At 41.8% G+C, this 18,936-nt stretch overlaps 1 protein-coding gene and 2 non-coding genes across 27 annotated transcripts in view; all 3 read left to right on the forward strand.

Moving 5' to 3' along the window:
- PUM1 (pumilio RNA binding family member 1) overlaps positions 1-18,546 on the forward strand; it is a 131,703-nt gene extending 113,157 nt beyond the window's left edge. For 16 of the 25 annotated variants that reach the window (XM_036256365.1, XM_036256366.1, XM_036256376.1 and 13 more), the window contains 6 exons: positions 1,238-1,372; positions 4,432-4,569; positions 7,804-7,929; positions 9,450-9,571; positions 13,176-13,368; positions 16,695-17,182. In XM_036256365.1, the coding sequence (XP_036112258.1) occupies positions 1,238-1,372; positions 4,432-4,569; positions 7,804-7,929; positions 9,450-9,571; positions 13,176-13,368; positions 16,695-16,826 (846 nt within the window). In that variant the 3' untranslated portion in view covers positions 16,827-17,182. Of the gene's footprint in view, positions 1-1,237; positions 1,373-4,431; positions 4,570-7,803; positions 7,930-9,449; positions 9,572-13,175; positions 13,369-16,694 lie in introns of all 25 variants that reach the window. The other 9 variants (XM_036256371.1, XM_036256372.1, XM_036256370.1 and 6 more) reach the window with 8 other exon arrangements.
- Positions 2,272-2,356, forward strand: LOC118627383. The gene has a single exon (XR_004959129.1). It is a non-coding gene; the product is annotated as a small nucleolar RNA SNORD103/SNORD85 (small nucleolar RNA).
- Positions 14,209-14,293, forward strand: LOC118627384. The gene has a single exon (XR_004959130.1). It is a non-coding gene; the product is annotated as a small nucleolar RNA SNORD103/SNORD85 (small nucleolar RNA).
- Positions 18,547-18,936: the final 390 nt, after the last annotated feature.

The following is an 18,936-nucleotide window of genomic DNA, read 5'->3' on the forward strand; positions in this document are numbered from 1 at the left end:
GTTTGTCACAGATAGAAAAATAGAGATGGATTATAGCCATATGATTTGGCACAAGCTAGAGGAAGTCCTGGACTTTAGTTTCCTTGTATTGAAAATCATGGGTTGGGTATAAAATCTCTTCAGTCTTAAAATTATTCTGTTCAGACAAAACTAAAAAGCCAGGATGGAAAATCATTCTAGGAAGAGTTTTAACATTGTGCAGCCTTACCTCTGGAGTCTCCTTTTCCCCCTGACTGTGTTGCATTGTATAATAGATAATATCAGTTCTTGGAATGGTACTAAACACTAATTCAAAACAGAGCGCCAATATGTGCTTTGGCCTAAATTTCATGTAGATGAAAGAAGTTCAATCCACAGGCCTCAGACACCTAAAGTGCTATTGATTTGCTGTAAGAAATTCTTGAATCTTCCCCAGACATTGTCTAAAGCTCTAATGAACAATGTCTCCCACATGTATTATTATTTTAGAGTAAACATAAATGTTTTTATAATTAATTGAGTATAGATCTGTTTAATAATATTACTGAATTAATGGCAGCTTTGAGGAATTACATATTTTTGTTTAGCAGTATTAATAGTGAAACTACTACCATTGGTAGCCAAGAATTTTTTGTTGTTAATCCACACCCGAGGATATGTTTCCATTGATTTTTTTTTTTTTTTGGATAGAATGGAAGGGAGGGAGGGAAGGAGGGAGAGAGAGAAAAAACATTGACGTGAGAGTGACACATTGATTGCTTGCCCTCCCGCACAACCCCGACCAGGCCTCAGGATCAAATCTGCAACCCAGGTACATGCCCTTGTGAATCTGAGACCCTTTGGTCCTTGGGCCAATGCTCTAACCACTGAACCAAATCGGTCAGGGTGTCAAGAAATTTTTTAACATTAAAAACAAACAGTTCCTTGCCCGGCCAGTGTAGCTCAGTGGTTGAGTGTTGACCCATGCATCAGGAGGTCACCTGTTCGATTCCCTGTCAGGGGGCATGTAGGAGGCTGCCAGTTGATGTTCTCTCATCGATGTTTCTGTCTCTCTCTCTCCCTCTCCCTTCCTCTCACTCTAAAATCAATAAAGGGGGGAAAAACAGTTCCTTGTAATCAGAGGCTGAGAATTATTGTCCTGAAGAAACCGGGCTGAAAGAGGCATCCCAGTGGTCGATACAGAATAATGAATGCTTTGCTTTCTCTGGTTTCTTTTCTTCTACCTAAGTAATGGTGTTCACCCATACGTTATGTCTAGTTTGGCAGCCTTGAACAGAAGCTGGCTTTGGCAGAACGGATTCGAGGTCATGTCCTGTCATTGGCACTGCAGATGTATGGCTGCCGTGTTATCCAGAAAGCTCTTGAATTTATTCCCTCAGACCAGCAGGTAATTGTAAGTTTCCCCTTTAACTTTTCTCTTGGTGTTTGGTGTTTCTCCATGGTACATGTAGTGAACCCTGTTAATTTGTCAGCTTTTAGTTTTCTTTTACAGTTTTTCTTTGGTGCTTGTGGCTGCCTTTCTGTGCATGGCAAGCATGAACTATGCAGTTTGTACATTTATAGTAGATCAAGTATCTTGTGTTAAAACCAGTGTTTTCACTCTTCTCTTTGACAACAACATAGTCTTTAGTAGGTACAATTTTAAAGGTGGGTTTTTTTGTTTGATGAATTGAAGGATGTAAAATACTAATAAGTTATCATTTTCTTCGGTCTGAATTGACCATACGTACAAACCAAACTTTAAGCCAAACCACTTTCCATTTTCCTTCACTTGTTCTCTTTTACTCATTCACCCACCACCATTTACCGAATGGGCACCTGCCCAGTGCAGTAGCTGGCCTGGCACATTGACCTGATGCCCACTCTGTGCCAGACACCAGCACAGAGATGACTACGACTGACCCCTGGCCACAGAGCACAGTGTGGGGAAGAGCGAGGGAAAGCAGTGGTGAGAGCACGTGCCCCGAGTCTTCGAAGGGAGGCTGTGCAGGAGCAGAAGTCCAGGCTACAGAGGAGTCAGACAGGAGAAAAGGGGCAGAAATCTGAAGTGTTGGGCACTGTGAGTGTGAGCTGACCCATAAGCACCGCCGAGGCCCACGGATTCAGGAACAGTCACAGAGCAGGTCCAGCCAGCCCCACAGACACCACAGGGCCCAGGAGGCCAAAGAACCCCCTAGGCAAGCATGCTGCAGCTGTGTTTGTGCTGTGAGCCTTAGGGTACTTGTGACCTGGACGCTCAGCCTTTGGGTTCTGAACTCACTCAGCCCTTCTCAGTGGAGGGGAAGGCCTTGGTCTGGCAGTGATGAGCCACTTGCCCTCACTGAGAACAAAGTTTGGTGATGAGAAACTTTGTTATGGACTCGAGTTCTGAGCCAGACGAGGCACCTACCACCTCCAGTTCAAAGCAGAGCAGAACAAAACAGCACATTGGTGTTGGCAATGGCAGTTGAAGGCTGGGGGATTCCCAAGTCCTTATGTTGTGAGACTTGTAGATGTGTGGGTCAGAGGCTGGTGAAGGCAGAGGGAATGTTGGAGATGCACAGCAGGTTGGAGTTTGTTCATTCAGTGCTCAGTATGGGGGATGCTGCAGTGATACAATCAGTGGTATATGTAAGTCATTAGAAGCAGGAGTGAGGCTACTATTTTAGTTTTCTTCTAATGTTCAGATTATTTTTAGTTTTAATTTTACCTGGGATTTTCAGGGATGAAAATTTCATGATTGAATCTCTCCTCTTTAAGGAGAGATCCTTTTTTTTTTTTTTAACCTTAAAGCTCATTTACTGAAAGATACTAGGAATATTACACTTTCCTAGGTATTTTGCCCATCTTTTTTCTCTCTTGTGATTGTGATAACTTGTTGATTTGGTCTCCAGCTTTTCAGATTTTATTATTTTCTGATTGGATAGCAAAACTGTAGTAGTTTTTCACCTCCATTCCTGTCCACCCAGCTGTTCTTTCTACCCTATATTTCTGTATATCTTTTTTTGTCTGGTTTCTCTGTGATACCTTGTTCTGGGCCTGAACTTCTGTTGCTATGGATAATTTACTGTTTTCTAGATACGAGTTTATTATTTTATGTGAAATAAAATAATCTCTAGTGGTTTCTTCGGGCTCAAGAAAATATTTAGGGAAGCCACTTCCCTTTCATTTATATAAGTCTTCCTTGCCTTTATTATATAGACATTCTTTTCTACTTATTCCTATAATTATATTTCCAGAATATTCTTTTTTTGACATTTAATTGCTTTAGGAAATTTTCCTGATTTTATTGCCTTTTGCTTGTCTCTGACATTGTAATCTTGATCTTTTCAAAATTAGGAAATCTCTTAGATGATTTGACATATTCAACATACCCAGAATTTAAGACATTGCATTCATAACTGTCACTGTTTTAAACTGGCTTGTAGTCTTCCACCATAAATATGGAGTAGTACAGTGGAGCTAATATCGAGATAGGGAAGAGCAAGGAAATTGGGTAGCAAGTACCAGGTTCCAGACACGCATGGTGCAGGTATTCAGCTCCAAGGTGCCTGAGACCTGACGCAGCAAGTTTGGGGAAAGAGTCCAGTCAAAATCTCATCATCTCATTTTTTATATTGTTGTCCCCAGTCATGCCCAACAAACACAAACCCCTCGATGTCTATCCTTCTCCAGTATTCCCTGACTTTGGACACTTTTTATTAACTAAGAGTACTGTCCTGCTGACATTTCAGTCACTGTGGCCTGGTGGAAACGTGTTAGAGTCATAGACCTGGGCTAGAATTTTGATTAAGTCACTATCTGTAGTTTTAAATACATTGCTTAACCCCTTGACATTCAGTTTCTTTTTATATGTGAAGAATAATATATACTTGACAGGTGATTTACTGACACATGCTGTTTTGCCACACACAGGAGCCATGTTGCTTGGTTTGCATCTTGGCAGTCTAGGTGTGTGATTTTAACAAGTCATTTAATTTGTCTGTCTTGATTTTCTTACCTCTAATAGTGTCCAGTCCATAGGATTCTTATGAGGAATCATTGAATCAAAGCACTTTAAGCACTTAGAGGTGTGCCTAGCCTACTGTGAGCTCTAGATTAACAACTATCATTATTCATAATACATACAAGGTTGTCATAATAGAAACATGTTGAATTGCATGTGAAATTCTCTAATGAGTTGTACTTGATATAGACTCCATTCTATTTGAAAATCCACATTGTTAATCTCTCAGAGATCTTTTGCAAGTTAGAATAGTTTTTTAGACTGATTATTGTTACAGGAAGTTTGCGAACATGTGGAAAAGCCTATTCATCCTTTATGGCCATAGTGCCACAGCTGAGTTGTCCCACTTTCATTATCATGGATCCCCTCCCTGCTCAGTGCTTCTGTGTTTGGTAAGGAGAACATTGAGTGTCCAGGTGTTTGCTCGCTGTGATTCTGGTGGTGCTTTCTTTCCTTATCTCCAATAGAATGAGATGGTTCGGGAACTAGATGGCCACGTCCTGAAGTGTGTGAAAGACCAGAATGGCAATCACGTGGTTCAGAAATGCATTGAATGTGTGCAGCCTCAGTCTTTGCAGTTTATCATTGATGCATTTAAGGGACAGGTAAGTGATTTAGGAAAGAAATAAGGGAAATAAATTGATGGGTGTTTCCATTGTGGGCCAAGAATAGGATAGGATTTATAGAGGGTTCTCAAGTGCTGCAGTAAATAGCAGCTGTGTTCAGTGGTGTCAAGTACCTAGCTCTGTGTACCCAAGTCTCTTTCTTCCTTTAACTGTCCATGGATCCTTCTCCATTGTTACTGCAGATGCTGCTCATGTTGGGGTGAGTTAGTCATCAGAGTTGTTAAGGTTCAGTCTCATTTGAAGAATGATTTTTTTTTCCTTTGGTTAAGTACTATTTATCTTAATATTTGAAAGTTCTTATAATGTTTTAAAATTCAACTCATTTACAGAACTAACGTTTCAGGTCATGCATGAATATATGTTTAAAATAAGGTGTTTCCTGCATAATTTTGGGGGTGTTAATCAGGTTGGTTTGAACTGTATTAAGTGATGGCACAACTAGATAATAGCTTTTTCCATTTTAGCTGTATGTCATAAGAGCCTATATGTTCTTAGCACCAGCTTCCAAACAGGGTTTTCTTTATACCATGGTTTTTCTAGAATTACCCCTTAATTCACTATTGTTATTAATTTTTCTCACACACACACGTCTCGCCATAGTCTTCGTACCTCTCCTAAGCTAGGTGTGGGACAAGGGAGTAAAACATATCTAATTCAGTGTATGAAGTTTTTTTCCAGAAAAGGGAAAAAAAAGTGGGAAATAACAAGTAGATTTTTAGGTATAGTCATGTGTACTGCTAGCCTAGATCGAAATGAGATTTTAGAGATGTTTAGGTTTGGGTTTGCCTCAGTTATGGTAGAGGAACGTAAATTACAGATTAACCCAGGGAGTTATTGGGATTTTCTGAATTAATGGGAAAAAACAAAACAAAAAAAACCCAGTACATTGTTTTACTCTAAAATTAATCTTGCCTGACCGGTGTGGCTCCATGGTTTGAGCGTGGTCCCATGGACTGAGAGGTGGTCCTGGTTTGGTTCCCAGTCAGAGCATATGCCTGGGTTTTGGGCTTGATCCCCAGTAGGGGGCGTGCAGGAGATAGTCGATCTATGATTCTCTCTCACATTGATGTTTCTCTCCCTCCCTCTTTAAAAAAATCAATAAAATCATATATACATACATATATTTAATTAAGATCTTAATATTTTTCTAAATATATAACAGAAAATAAAGACTAAGTAACCAAATGGAAGAGAATATTTTCAAGAAGAAAATTCCAAAGAATTGATAATGAGAATATATAAATAACTCCTATAGTCAAAGAGAACAATATAAATTAATGCAAAAATGGGCCAAAAGCATGGATAGAAGAAACACGAATTGCCAGGGGACATATGAAAAAATAATTCCATTTTAATAATCAGGAAGATACAAAATAAGGCCCCAAAATGACAGACCATTTTCTACCCATCGGTTGCTGTGTATTGACAGGCATGTGGGCTGTGATCCCCTGCTGGTAGGAATAGATATTAGCACAATATCAGTATTTTTTTTTTTTATCCTCACCCGAGGATATTTTTCCATTTTTGTACAGATAGAGTGGGAGGGAGAGAGAGGAAGGGAGAGAGAGAGAGAAACATTGACGTGAAGGGACACATCGAGTGGCTGCCACCCGCACGACCAACCAGGGCCGGGGACAGACTGCAACCGAAGTATGTGCCCTTAGCGGGAACCGAACCCAGGTCTCTCCGGACCGCAGGCCGACGCTCTAACCGCTGAGCCAAACTGGCCAGGGCCAATATCAGTATTTTTTTTAGAAAATAATTTAATATCATCTTTCAAGATTAACACACATTTTCTGTGATGTAGCACTCCTGGCCTAGGTGTATACCGGGAGAAATATCTGCAAATGTACACCATGAGACATATTTAGACATGTCCAAAGCCTCATTGTTCTCCTAGTAGGAAAAGCCTAAATAATCCAGATGTCCATTAGCAGAGGATTAGACAAAAATTTTTGAAATAAAAACCTTGTGTACTTACTCAACATTATACTATACAGCTATACAGAATAAACTGTAGAAACCCACAATATTATAAGTAAATATTTGAAACATAAACAAGTCAAGTTGTTCCGGACTGTCCATACCTAGCATTTTTATAAAGTTATATTTGAGCACACCCATGCAGTGTACTGTTTATGTAGTTATGCACATATAACTTATATGTAATTATGTACATAAAACCATATGTATGTGCATATGTAGCAAACATCTAATAAGTGTTAGCAGTTTTTATTGTTCTTAACCATCACTGTCATTTATTTATTTATTTATTTATTTTCCTCAACCGCGGACATTCTTCCTTTTTTTTTTTTTTGTTCAGATAGATGGGAGGGAGGGAGGGGGAGAGAGAGAGAGAGAGAGAGAGAGAGAGAGAGAGAGAGAGAGAGAGAGAGATATTGACGTGAAAGGGACATATCAAGTGGTTGCCACCCACACGACCCAACCAGGGCCAGGGACAAACTGCAACCGAGGTACGTGCCCTTAGCGGGAACCGAACCTGGGTCCCTCTGGACCGCAGGCCAATGCTCTAACCACTGAGCCAAATTGGACAGGGCTGTTGTCATTATTTTTGATAATAGATCTGAGATGCAAGTTGGTCCAGGTCATTTGTTTAGGAAGGGCAAAATTGATATTGGATGGTCTGGATCTGAAGCCTGTTTCTTATCTTGTGCCAGACCCAACAAAAGAGCTTCTCTTGCATATTGCTAGAAAACAGCCCAGTTCAGTTCAAGATGTTACTTTATGATTGTGTGAAAGCACTTGGGATATGAACCCAGCCCTTTTTCTGCACAACTGAGGGTCCCCCTCCCCCCCAATCCTTTGCCATGGTAGACTCTTAACTAGGGGTGTTTCTCATGACCTTGACTAATTCTGTTCCTTTCTAGGTTTCTTAGAAAAATACTTTTTACCTCTGAATTTGTGTACATGTGTGAATTCCTAGAGTAGTTATTTGTAGAGAGAACTTGATGCCATATTTATAATTTGGGCTTTTGACTCAAACTAGGAAATAGTATCTTGGCTCTATCATTTACTGTCTGTATGACTGTTGGCACATTTTGGGGTTTCAGTGTTCTCATCTATATGTGGAAAATAACCATGACTGTGTCTCAAGGTCATTGTGAAGATTGAAATAATCTATATTAATAATCTGAAGCACTGAAAGTGGCAGTTGTCATTTTTGGCTTTCTTACTTATGTTTGTCTGCCCTAGGTATTTGCCTTGTCCACGCATCCTTATGGCTGCCGAGTGATTCAGAGGATCCTGGAGCACTGCCTCCCTGACCAGACACTCCCTATTTTAGAGGAGCTTCACCAGCACACAGAGCAACTTGTACAGGTAGTGGAGTTGCCAGTAGAGTAACTGCAAACACCTGTGGGCTCGTGCAGGCCCAGAGCTTGTGTGTTTTCTCAGCACAGGTATCCGTTCCAGTAAAGGTTAATGTCAATGTATTTAAAATGCCCACTGAAGCTTTTGGGCAAGTTATCATTTACACCAGCCAGGTTATTGTTTTGTGAATATGGGTGTTGAATAGTGGCTGGCGTTGGAGTGAAGATATGTGCCTGCCAGAGCTCTGCTTTGGACTAGCTGTGTCAGCTTGGGCAGGCCATTTAATTTGTCTGGGTCTTTGATTCATCAGTTCAGATACACTAAGTAGATTAGTTGATTTCTTTCTAGCTTTGATACTTTCTCTTGCATCTACCACTAAAAATTTCTCCCACATCATGCTAACCATTTTACTACTTTCTACATGAGGTATGTTATACTGAGCTATTTTTCAAAAAACCACATAGTATTTTATACTGAAGCTATTTTTTTAAAAGCCAGAATTTATTTCTATTTAAAAATGCTTGCGAGACTTTAAAAACGCCCAAACTGAAAACACTGAAGCAGTTTTTGTGCGTGTGTTAACCTGTTGTTTGTTTTGGTGAGAAGTGTGACATTATAGAGTATTCATTGTAGAAGAATTTGAAAGTAGCAACAAAACAAAGGAAATCATCCAGAATCCTACCATCCAGAAGCAAATACATTTGGCACTGGCACTTTAAAAAATAGATTACTTGTACTTGCTTAATTTTTTTACATCTTACAAACAAATATTTTTGCCTCTGGAATTTCTTACATTTATTCTGTCAAAATATCTTTCACTTTATTTATTTTTATTTATTTATTTTCTTTATTGATTTTTGAGAGAGAGGAAGGGAGAGGGAGAGAGAGATAGAAACATCATTGAGAGAGAACATTGATTGGCTGCCTCCTCCATGCGCCCCACCTGGGGATTTGGCCCACAACCTGGGCTTGTGCCCTGACTGGGAATCGAACCGGCAATCTCCTGGTGCATGGGTCGACGCTCAACTAACTACTGAGCCACACCGGCCAGGCAGTATCTATCTTTCACTTTAGATGAATGACTATATTCTTTATATGCTTGTAATATTATTTAATTAGGCATTGTCTGTTTTGTTGGACATAAACTTTGTTTCTAGCTTTTCTTTGTTGTACATAGGTACCTTTCTGTTTGAGAAAAGTATCTCTTTATCCCCATCCAGCCCCACACTTTTTTTTTTAATGAGAAAACTACTACTTTTTTGTATATATTTTATGAAGACTCCAACTAGGACCTTTGGGCATAAATATATGTAAAAATATTCCATTGTCTAGTAGTAATGTGTTCCTGTCTTGTGATAGCAGGGAAGTTTTCATGACCTGTCTATTTTAAAAATTCTTACGTGTTCATTAGTATTCGGTTAAGCCATCATAGTGCCACAGAAAAAGCTGTTGATTAGATGTAAGGATTTTGGTAATCCACTGAACTCATTTTTATATGAATTTTATTTCTTTTGTTGTTTCTCAAACAGGATCAATATGGAAATTATGTAATCCAACATGTATTGGAACATGGTCGTCCTGAGGATAAAAGTAAAATTGTAGCAGAAATTCGAGGCAATGTTCTTGTATTGAGTCAGCACAAATTTGCAAGGTACGGGCTTTGAATTACATAGACTGTTTTCCAGAAGAGAGGATTAAATCGTATTTTGGGTCTAGAGAGAAAGAAATTTTCATTCTTTTGAAAAGCAGTTTATTTTTTTTAAAGCATATATAGTTAAAAAAGTTAAGTTGTTCTTCTACAAAGTATAAAACATAAGAAATCCCGTAGTGGGCTCCTTATTTCCCTAGAATCAGCCCCTTTGAAATCTCGAAATATGTTTCTAAAGAATATACGTTTTGTACTTTGGTAAACTGAACATTTCATTAACTTATTTGTTTGGAATTGTGAAATATTCTTGACTAGTTTTCTCTTTGGCACCTGAATTAAGAGGCATTGTATCGTATCTATATATAGGCTCCATGTTCTTAGAATCTTTTTTTCAGTCTTCATATTATACCAGCTCAAGAATAAAATGTACTAATTATTCCCAGATTGTGAAAGATGTCTTAAGAAATGTATAAGTAGCAGAGGTTGGAGAAGAAATTGATGGCTCTCCAGTGGCTTAGTGGTATGGTGTTTTAAATAGACTGCATATTCTGCCATACACATTATATAGTAGTTTATATTTTTGGAATATTTTTCTTCTCTGGTTGTTAGGATAAATTGCAAGGCATGGCGTGACTCATTTAATCTCAATGTTCTTTAATGGTTTAATTTTAGTTTGTGAAATCTTGTAACATGATAGCATGGAAAATACGGAAAAGAAATAAAAGCACCCATAGAGCCATTGTCTCAATAGCCTAACCACATCAGGGATTTTTTATTTGTTTGTTTGGTTTTTGTTTTCCCCAGGACCAGGGAAATAAGGGTCATAATCCCTTAGGTCTCTTCTTTGGGTCACTGTCCTGTTTACTTTTTTGTTTGTTGTATTTTTTTTTTATATCCTTGAGAGAGAGAGTGAGAGAGAGAGAGAAAGAGAAACATTAATGTGAAAGGGACACGTCGAGTGGCTGCCACCCGCGTGACCCGGGGACAAACTGCAACCGAGGTACGTGCCTTTAGCGGGAACTAAACCCAGGTCTCTCTGGACCACAGGCCGACGTTCTAACCGCTGAGCCAAACCGACCAGGACTTGTTCATTGTATTTAATATCTCACCCTTTGATATAGCATAAGTGTTAATTATTACAGTAGACTTGGGGTCAGATTATGACCAAGCAGCTACCGTGGTTCCTGCTCTTCTACAGATAGCAATGATAAATTGTGGGATAAATGCCTAAAAATTATCTGAAGGTATTAGAGAGTGACCAAGAGCAGGTAGATTGGGGGAGTGGATGGGGGACTGTTGATACTTGGAAGAAGGTAATTACACTGGGGAAATTGCCCTCCCTCCTTTAAACATTTTTTTAAAAATTGTATTGAGATATAATTGCCATATAACAGTGTGCAGTTTTGAGATGTACAGTGTGTTTTGTTGGCTTGGTACATTTATATATTGCACTATGATAACTACAGCTGCGTTAGCTAACACCTTAATGTCACATACTTATCTATTTTGTGTGTTGAGAACCATTATGATCTAGTCTCTTAGCAGCTTTGAAGTTTATAATATAGTATTGTTGACTATAATCAGAAAATTTCCTATTTTCAATGGCTTTTAGCCTGTAGTCCCTTTCAAGTCTCTGCTCCATGCTGGGCTCCTAAGTTGGGAAAGAAAATCTCCAGTATTCCCAGAAGGCAGAGTTTGGGGCATTCATGGCAATAGAAGTGACAAAATGACAGGGAAGAAATCCTGGAAAAGAAGAGAACCTCATGGAGGAGGGGAGGCCTATATTTAAATTTCCCAAGTGTGTGGTTGACTCCTAAATCACATTTGCATGGGACACACTCCCCGCAGTCCAACTAAGGCTAAAGAAATGAACTGAGATGTTACCTGCTGCCTGCTGCATGGGAGAAGGAGTTGGAGGGATAATATTCTTTGGAGGAACATAACAAAGCTCAGTTTCCACAGTATCATTTTTCATGTCTAGATAATAGGAAATTGTGACCTGTACTCTCTGGACCACAGGCCAACACTCTAACTGCTGAGCCAAACTGGCCAGGGCATGTGACCTATACTCAACAGAAAAATAGAAAATGGGGACCGGGTGGAGGGGTGGGTGGAACCACTGCCATGCCACCCAGATGTTGGAGTTAGCAGAGGAAGATTATAAAGTAGCTATTTTAGTTACACTCAGTGATGTAGAGGGAGATATGGTGGTAGTGAATTAAAGTATAAGAAATGTTGGTAGAGAACTAGAAGCTTTATTATAAAAGGAACAAAATGGAAATTCCAGAATAGAAAAACATATCAGCTGAAATAAAAGTTTGCTATATGGCCTTAAGAGCAAATTAGAGATAGCAGAAGAAAAAGCCATTAAAAGTGAGAATGAATCAATAGGAATAAACCAACAAACAGGTAAGTGACTTTCTGACATTTTTGGTGGTGACTCAGAATACGAGTAAATTTTTCACTGACTTTGCACACACAGGCACGGGAGTGCACACACGCGTAACTGAAGCTGTGTTACCTGTGATTGGTCTGATACTATTCTGTTTCAGTTTTTAAAATAAAGCTGGTCACAAATCACTAAATTGATTTTATCCCCACAAATGGGCTGGGAACCACAATTTTGGAAATACTAGAATAAACTTTAAAGACTGAAACGATATCAATCATGTGTTAAGGTGGAAGTCTTTGGCCAAGTGGGATCCCACAGTGGTAGCTGATTGGCCCGCCAGCTTTCTTCAAAGATAGTGCTGAGCATTGAGTCCTCCACCCAGAAGAATGAGTGTCCTGCCTCCAACCCATTTAGCAGAAAGTTGTGTTCTAATCCTCACCACTTTGTGGGAAAGTGGGTCTGGTGGAGTGGATAAAGATATACCCACCCAGCCAAGCAGTCGTGAAAAGTGTGGAATGCTTTGTCTGAACATTTGGAGATTGTGGCTGGCTTCATGCCCTCTGAACCAGCCCAGTAGTATCTTAACTCCCTTTTCTGCTAAGGGAGAAGCCAGTGGCTATTAGGAGATTTACTTCCAAGTTGCCATGTCTTCAGCTCATGCTAGAGCTGCATAGTACTACAGAAGGAAAGTGGGGGGCAGTTTTTCTGTATCGCTGTATCAGATGGAAGAGGCTATTGTCTTCGTTAGACTTGATAGGTTAGCTCACCAGATTTGACCTATTTCCTCACTCAGTATGTTTGTAGAACCTCTCTTTAAGTGCCGAACTCTGTGCTTGGCACTAGGTATACAGACACAAGAAAGACTTGTTTCTGGCCTCAAAACCCACAGAAGTGCAGATAGATTTTGATTCATGTTTAAATTATTTTCATTAACCAGTTCAGCTATTAACCAGTCTTGTGAACCTTGTGGTTAAGTCCCTTCACTTACTTGGGTTTGTTACTAGAGGGTTGGGTCTGTTATCCTCCAAGACCTGGTCTTGGCCATGGTTCACATTGGAAGCCACAGATGGCAAAGGTGGAGAGTCTCAGAGCCAAATAGTGGATGAATTAATCTTCCAGAAGTGTTAAGATCTCTTGCTGCTGATCCTGAGGTCAGGGCTGACAAGCATTGGGTCCCCTTTTCTAAGACTTGTTCCTGGATTTGTCTGATTACAGTAATGTTGTGGAGAAGTGTGTCACCCATGCCTCCCGCACGGAGCGTGCTGTGCTTATCGATGAGGTCTGCACCATGAATGACGGTCCCCACAGTGCCTTATACACCATGATGAAGGACCAGTATGCCAACTACGTGGTCCAGAAGATGATTGATGTGGCAGAGCCAGCCCAGCGGAAGATAGTCATGCATAAGGTAGGCCAGGTTGGACAGATCTCAGAGAAAAGGCGGAAGGCCTTGGGTTCTGCATACTTCTGAAATGCAGAGGAAGGTGGACGTCTTGCTTCTTTTTGCAGAATTTGTCACTGGACTGTGTCTCATGCTGTGTTCCTTTTTCCTTTTATCTGGAGTGGCCATTGTCCCATGTTTGCCACCCCTCTTTTATTGGTAATTCACTGTTATGAGAAGCCCTTGAGAGGGAGTTTCCTCCCTGATCTTTAGGCCATGCTTTTATCCATTTGCTCCTAGGAGACCAGCGTCTCAGTCCAACAAAACCTGCTTGCCTCATTTCCTTTTCTTTCTCCTTTCTTGCTCATTCACCCACCACCATTTACCGAATGGGCACCTGCCCAGTGCAGTAGCTGGCCTGGCACATTGACCTGATGCCCACTCTGTGCCAGACACCAGCACAGAGATGACTACGACTGACCCCTGGCCACAGAGCACAGTGTGGGGAAGAGCGAGGGAAAGCAGTGGTGAGAGCACGTGCCCCGAGTCTTCGAAGGGAGGCTGTGCAGGAGCAGAAGTCCAGGCTACAGAGGAGTCAGGAGAAAAGGGGCAGAAATCTGAAGTGTTGGGCACTGTGAGTGTGAGCTGACCCATAAGCACCGCCGAGGCCCACGGATTCAGGAACAGTCACAGAGCAGGTCCAGCCAGCCCCACAGACACCACAGGGCCCAGGAGGCCAAAGAACCCCCTAGGCAAGCATGCTGCAGCTGTGTTTGTGCTGTGAGCCTTAGGGTACTTGTGACCTGGACGCTCAGCCTTTGGGTTCTGAACTCACTCAGCCCTTCTCAGTGGAGGGGAAGGCCTTGGTCTGGCAGTGATGAGCCACTTGCCCTCACTGAGAACAAAGTTTGGTGATGAGAAACTTTGTTATGGACTCGAGTTCTGAGCCAGACGAGGCACTTACCACCTCCAGTTCAAAGCAGAGCAGAACAAAACAGCACATTGGTGTTGGCAATGGCAGTTGAAGGCTGGGGGATTCCCAAGTCCTTATGTTGTGAGACTTGTAGATGTGTGGGTCAGAGGCTGGTGAAGGCAGAGGGAATGTAGGATATAGGCTGAAGTTTAAAGCTTGTCTAGTCACTCACCCAACAAACGCTCATCAAGCTCACGTACTCTGTAGCCAGTCCTCTCTCAGCAGGGCTGCTGTCCCTGTGAGTACGGCTGTGTTATGTCCACACAGTCACAGTGATGCTGGGAAATCCTGGGGAGGGCTGTGCCAGAATGTTGGCAGGGTGCCTCTTCTAATGTGGGGGCACAGAGAAGGTTCCCCAAGAGAGTGACATTTGAGTAAAGACCTGGGTACCTTTGCAGTCTCAGGGAACTTGGTTTGTGAAGGTTTGGAAGCAGGAGACAAGACAATGTATTTGAAGTAGTAGAGCAAGTTCATTAGGGCAGGACTGTGGTGCCAGAGGCACGTGTACGTTTCAGGCCCTTGTCCTGGCTCGTGAGTGCCGTGGAGGTGGGCAGCAGGGTGGCCACGCGGAGGCTGGATGGGAGGCTGTTGAAATAGTTCAGCCAGGTGCCAGTCAAATCCAGACGAACAGGTATAAAAGTTTTCTGGATATCTGAGCTCCCCCGGAGTTGTCAAAGTCCTCCCTCAAGCACTCTGCAGCTCTGGGAGGGGCAGTCGGGACACGGAGCAGAGGCTTTGCGTTCAGGGTGCGAGCCCTGCGTAGTAAGTGCGGTGTAGGTGGTGTGCTGACACTTCAACGTGAGAATCGTTCAGAATACTCTAAAAGAAGTAAAGAGCGCAAGCGCTACCATGTACATTGAATCTGAGCCATCTATCCAAGGTCTAGAAGAAATTAGTTAACAAGCCAAATAAAAATGGAATTTTCTCAAGAAGAAAAAGTTAAGAGATGGTGGCTTTGGGATTGAAGAGAATTGGATAGGATGGGGCTTAGCAGTTGGTTGGTCGAGGGAGTTGAGAGATGAGGAAGAGTCTCAAGAATCTAAAAATCAGAGTTTGCAGTTCAAGAGGAAACATTGGGAGTGGAGCAGGTGATTACTCTTCACCTCCCATTAAATCAGGTACAAATGGAGTTCCACAATATTACACACGTGTGTACCTGTGGGCGGTTATTTTTCTGTCCTGGAAAGGAGAGGTGTAAAGGTTAAGTGGCTGGGCTCATCAGCCAGCCAGCCCCAGGGAGCTCTGCCGAAAGCACGGGCGTTGACTTTCCAGTGTAGTGACGGTAGCCATGCACGCAGTCCTACTGCTACCCAAGTGAAAGTAGTATTCTCACTTCTTGTTTTTAACAGATGAGTTTAGGTCAGGTGTTTGGGTTACACAGCTCAGAATGCAAGTTAGGGATTTATTAATAATTTCTCTCCTGGGCTTCTAGGTGAGAATGTCATTGGTAATATGGGCCTGTGCCGGGTGTGGGGTGTAGAAGTGGTTTCCAGAGCTACTTGACCCTTCCTGGCTTTGAGGACACATGGGGCTCTCCATCTGGAGAGCTTGCCCAGGGCGTTTGAGAAGGCAGGTCAAGTGCGGTGGGTGGTCAAGCAGCAGCTGTGAACACAGGGCTAATGCTGTGGCTGATGGACGTGGGAACCCCCTGAGCTCAGAGAGGAAAGGGGTTGCAGACACGCAGCACCTGTCTGGCTGTCGGGTGCACACAGGACTCTGGGTCTGCCCGGGGCGAGGAGAGTGGGAGGATGAGGCGGGTGCAGTGGGCAGTGCCGTGAGAGCACAGTGCGGGGGAGCGGAGCGGACGTGCTGGAGGAGTGGACTGTCAGCCTCAAACACCTGTGTTCCCCATACTAGTTGTTTGACTTTGGAGAGGGACTTCACCACCGGGCCTCCATCTTTTTCATCAGTAAAATAGATCATCTTACCTCCCTTAGGAAGCTTAAGTGAATAAGCCTGGCACATGTGAGTCATTTTTACAGTCAGTAGTAGCTTTCTTTGATCCTCTGTGAGCTGGAGGACAGGGTCAGGTGGTGAGCTTAGGGTCCATGGTGCCCTGAAAATCCCTTCTCAGGAGAGCCGAGGTGCCAGAAGGGCTGAGATGTGCCTGCGGGAGGCTCTGCAGCGGGAGGTGGACAGTCGATTGTCAGTCAGGATGTGCCTTCTCCACTTCCTGTCCTGGGCGTGGTCCGTGGCCCTTCGGTTTCCAGAACCCTCATGCCCTGCCTCAGCGCTCAGGGTGGGAGCTCCTCTCCTCCGAGGGTCAGTGTAGCTTTAGAAGTGTGGTGCTGTGTCTGTGTGCTCGCCGCCCTGGGAGCACACTGGGGGCCCCCAGCTCTGTTTTCAGGCCAGAGTGACACAAACTGTGCTTCCTCCCCAGATCCGGCCTCACATCGCAACTCTTCGCAAGTACACCTATGGCAAGCACATTCTGGCCAAGCTGGAGAAGTACTACATGAAGAATGGAGTTGACTTAGGGCCTATCTGTGGCCCCCCTAATGGTATTATCTGAGGCAGTGTCTCCCCTGTCCCGCATTCCCACTGACCTCACTGGCCCACTGGTGAATCCAGCCAGCAACCAGAAATACTCTAGTATAGAATCTGAAATGGGTGGATGGTTGTGCCAGGATTGCTACCCTCTCCAAAAAAGGAATCAAATCCACAAGTGGAAAAGCCTTTGTAAATTTAATTTTATTACGCATAACATGTACTAATTATTTTTTTTAATTGACGAATTGCCCTGTTGTTTTACTGGTGTATAGGATACTTGTACATAGGTGACCAATGTACATGGGAGGCCACATATTTTGTTCAATGTTGTATCTATATTCCATGTGTGGAAACTTTCAGGGTGGTTGGTTTAACAAAAAAAAGTTAAAAAAAAAAAAAAAAAAAGAAAAAAGGTTTTTAACTCATTTGCCTTGCTGGCAAGTTTTGCAAATAGCTCTTCCCCACCTCCTCATTTTAGTAAAAAACAAAAACAAACAAAAAAACCTGAGAAGTTTGAATTTTAGTTAAATGACCTCAAACTGGCATTTAACACAGTTTATTATATATATATATACATATACATATATATATATATAAAATGAAAATTGTTTCAGAGTTGCTAAAGCTTCATTTTATGACATTAAGTTTATGAAACTTCTAAAAATTGCCTTTTTGGAGACTATTATGCTGAAGAAGATGGTGTAGTCTGTTTTGTGGTAGGAGACATGAGCTCCCAGAATGTCTTTCAAGGCCGGGCGGGTGTAATTGTTTACTGCCTGTTGGATTTTTTTCTTTTAACATTGAAAGGCAAAATCTTGATTATTTAGCATGAGAAAAAAAAATCCAACTCTGCTTTTGGTCTTGCTTCTATAAATATATAGTGTATACTTGGTGTAGACTTTGCATATATACAAATTTGTAGTATTTTCTTGTTTTGATGTCTAATCTGTATCTATAATGTACCCTAGTAGTCGAACATACTTTTGATTGTACAATTGTACATTTGTATACCTGTAATGTAAATGTGGAGAAGTTTGAATCAACATAAACACGTTTTTTGGTAAGAAAAGAGAATTAGCCAGCCCTGTGCATTCAGTGTATATTCACACCTTTTATGGTCGTAGCATATAGTGTTGTATATTGTAAATTGTAATTTCAACCAGAAGTAAATTTTTCTTTTGAAGGAATAAATGTTCTTTATACAGCCTAGTTATATGTTTAAAAAGAAAAAAAATAGCTTGGTTTTATTTGTCATCTAGTCAGACTGTAGCGAGATCCTTTCTAACTGTTATTCAAGATGATTCAGTTCACAGTAGTGTTTTTTTAATCCTAAACAGTAATGTTTTACTTATTTTGTGACAGTCAAGGACGTGCAGAGTTCAGCCCTGCCCCAGCTTTCCTTAAAATCAGAGCCCCTCCCACCTTGTAAAGTGTGAACTGCCCTTCCTTTTTGTACAGAAGATGAACTGTATTTTGCATTTTGTCTACTTGTAAGTGAATGTAACATACTGTCAAATTTCCTTGTTTGAATATAGAATTGTAACACTACACGGTGTACATTTCCAGAGCCTTGTGTATATTTCCAATGAACTTTTTTGCAAGCACACTTGTAACCATATGTGTATAATTAACAAACCTGTGTATGCTTATGCCTGGGCAACTATTTTTTGTAACTCTTGTGTAGATTGTCTCTAAACAATGTGTGATCTTTATTTTGAAAAATACAGAACTTTGGAATCTGAGTTTGTGCTTTAAGTTTTTTCTCTAATATAGTGCCCCAGGACAGCCCTTTCTTTCTTTGTGCCTATTTCTTTCTGCTTGTTTTGTTTTTGTTTTGTGAGGGGGCAGGGATAGGAGAGGAAGAGCACTGGAATAGGGATGGGGTGTCAAACTGATTTTTGTTTGTTTTGTCCTCACCTGAGGACATTTTTCCATTTTTTGTTCAGACAGAGTAGGAAGGAGAGAGAGGTAGAGAGAGCGAGACATCAACATGAAAGGGATACATCGAGTGGCTGCCTCCCATAGGGCCCAATTGGGGCCAGGGACAAACTGCAACCGAGGTACGTGCCCTTAGCGGGAACCGATCCCGGGTCTCTCTGGACCACGGGCCGACGCTCCAACCGCTGAGCCAA

Source organism: Molossus molossus, unplaced genomic scaffold (genome assembly GCF_014108415.1).
Source record: "Molossus molossus isolate mMolMol1 unplaced genomic scaffold, mMolMol1.p scaffold_m16_p_12, whole genome shotgun sequence".
Taxonomy (NCBI): Eukaryota; Metazoa; Chordata; class Mammalia; order Chiroptera; family Molossidae; genus Molossus; species Molossus molossus.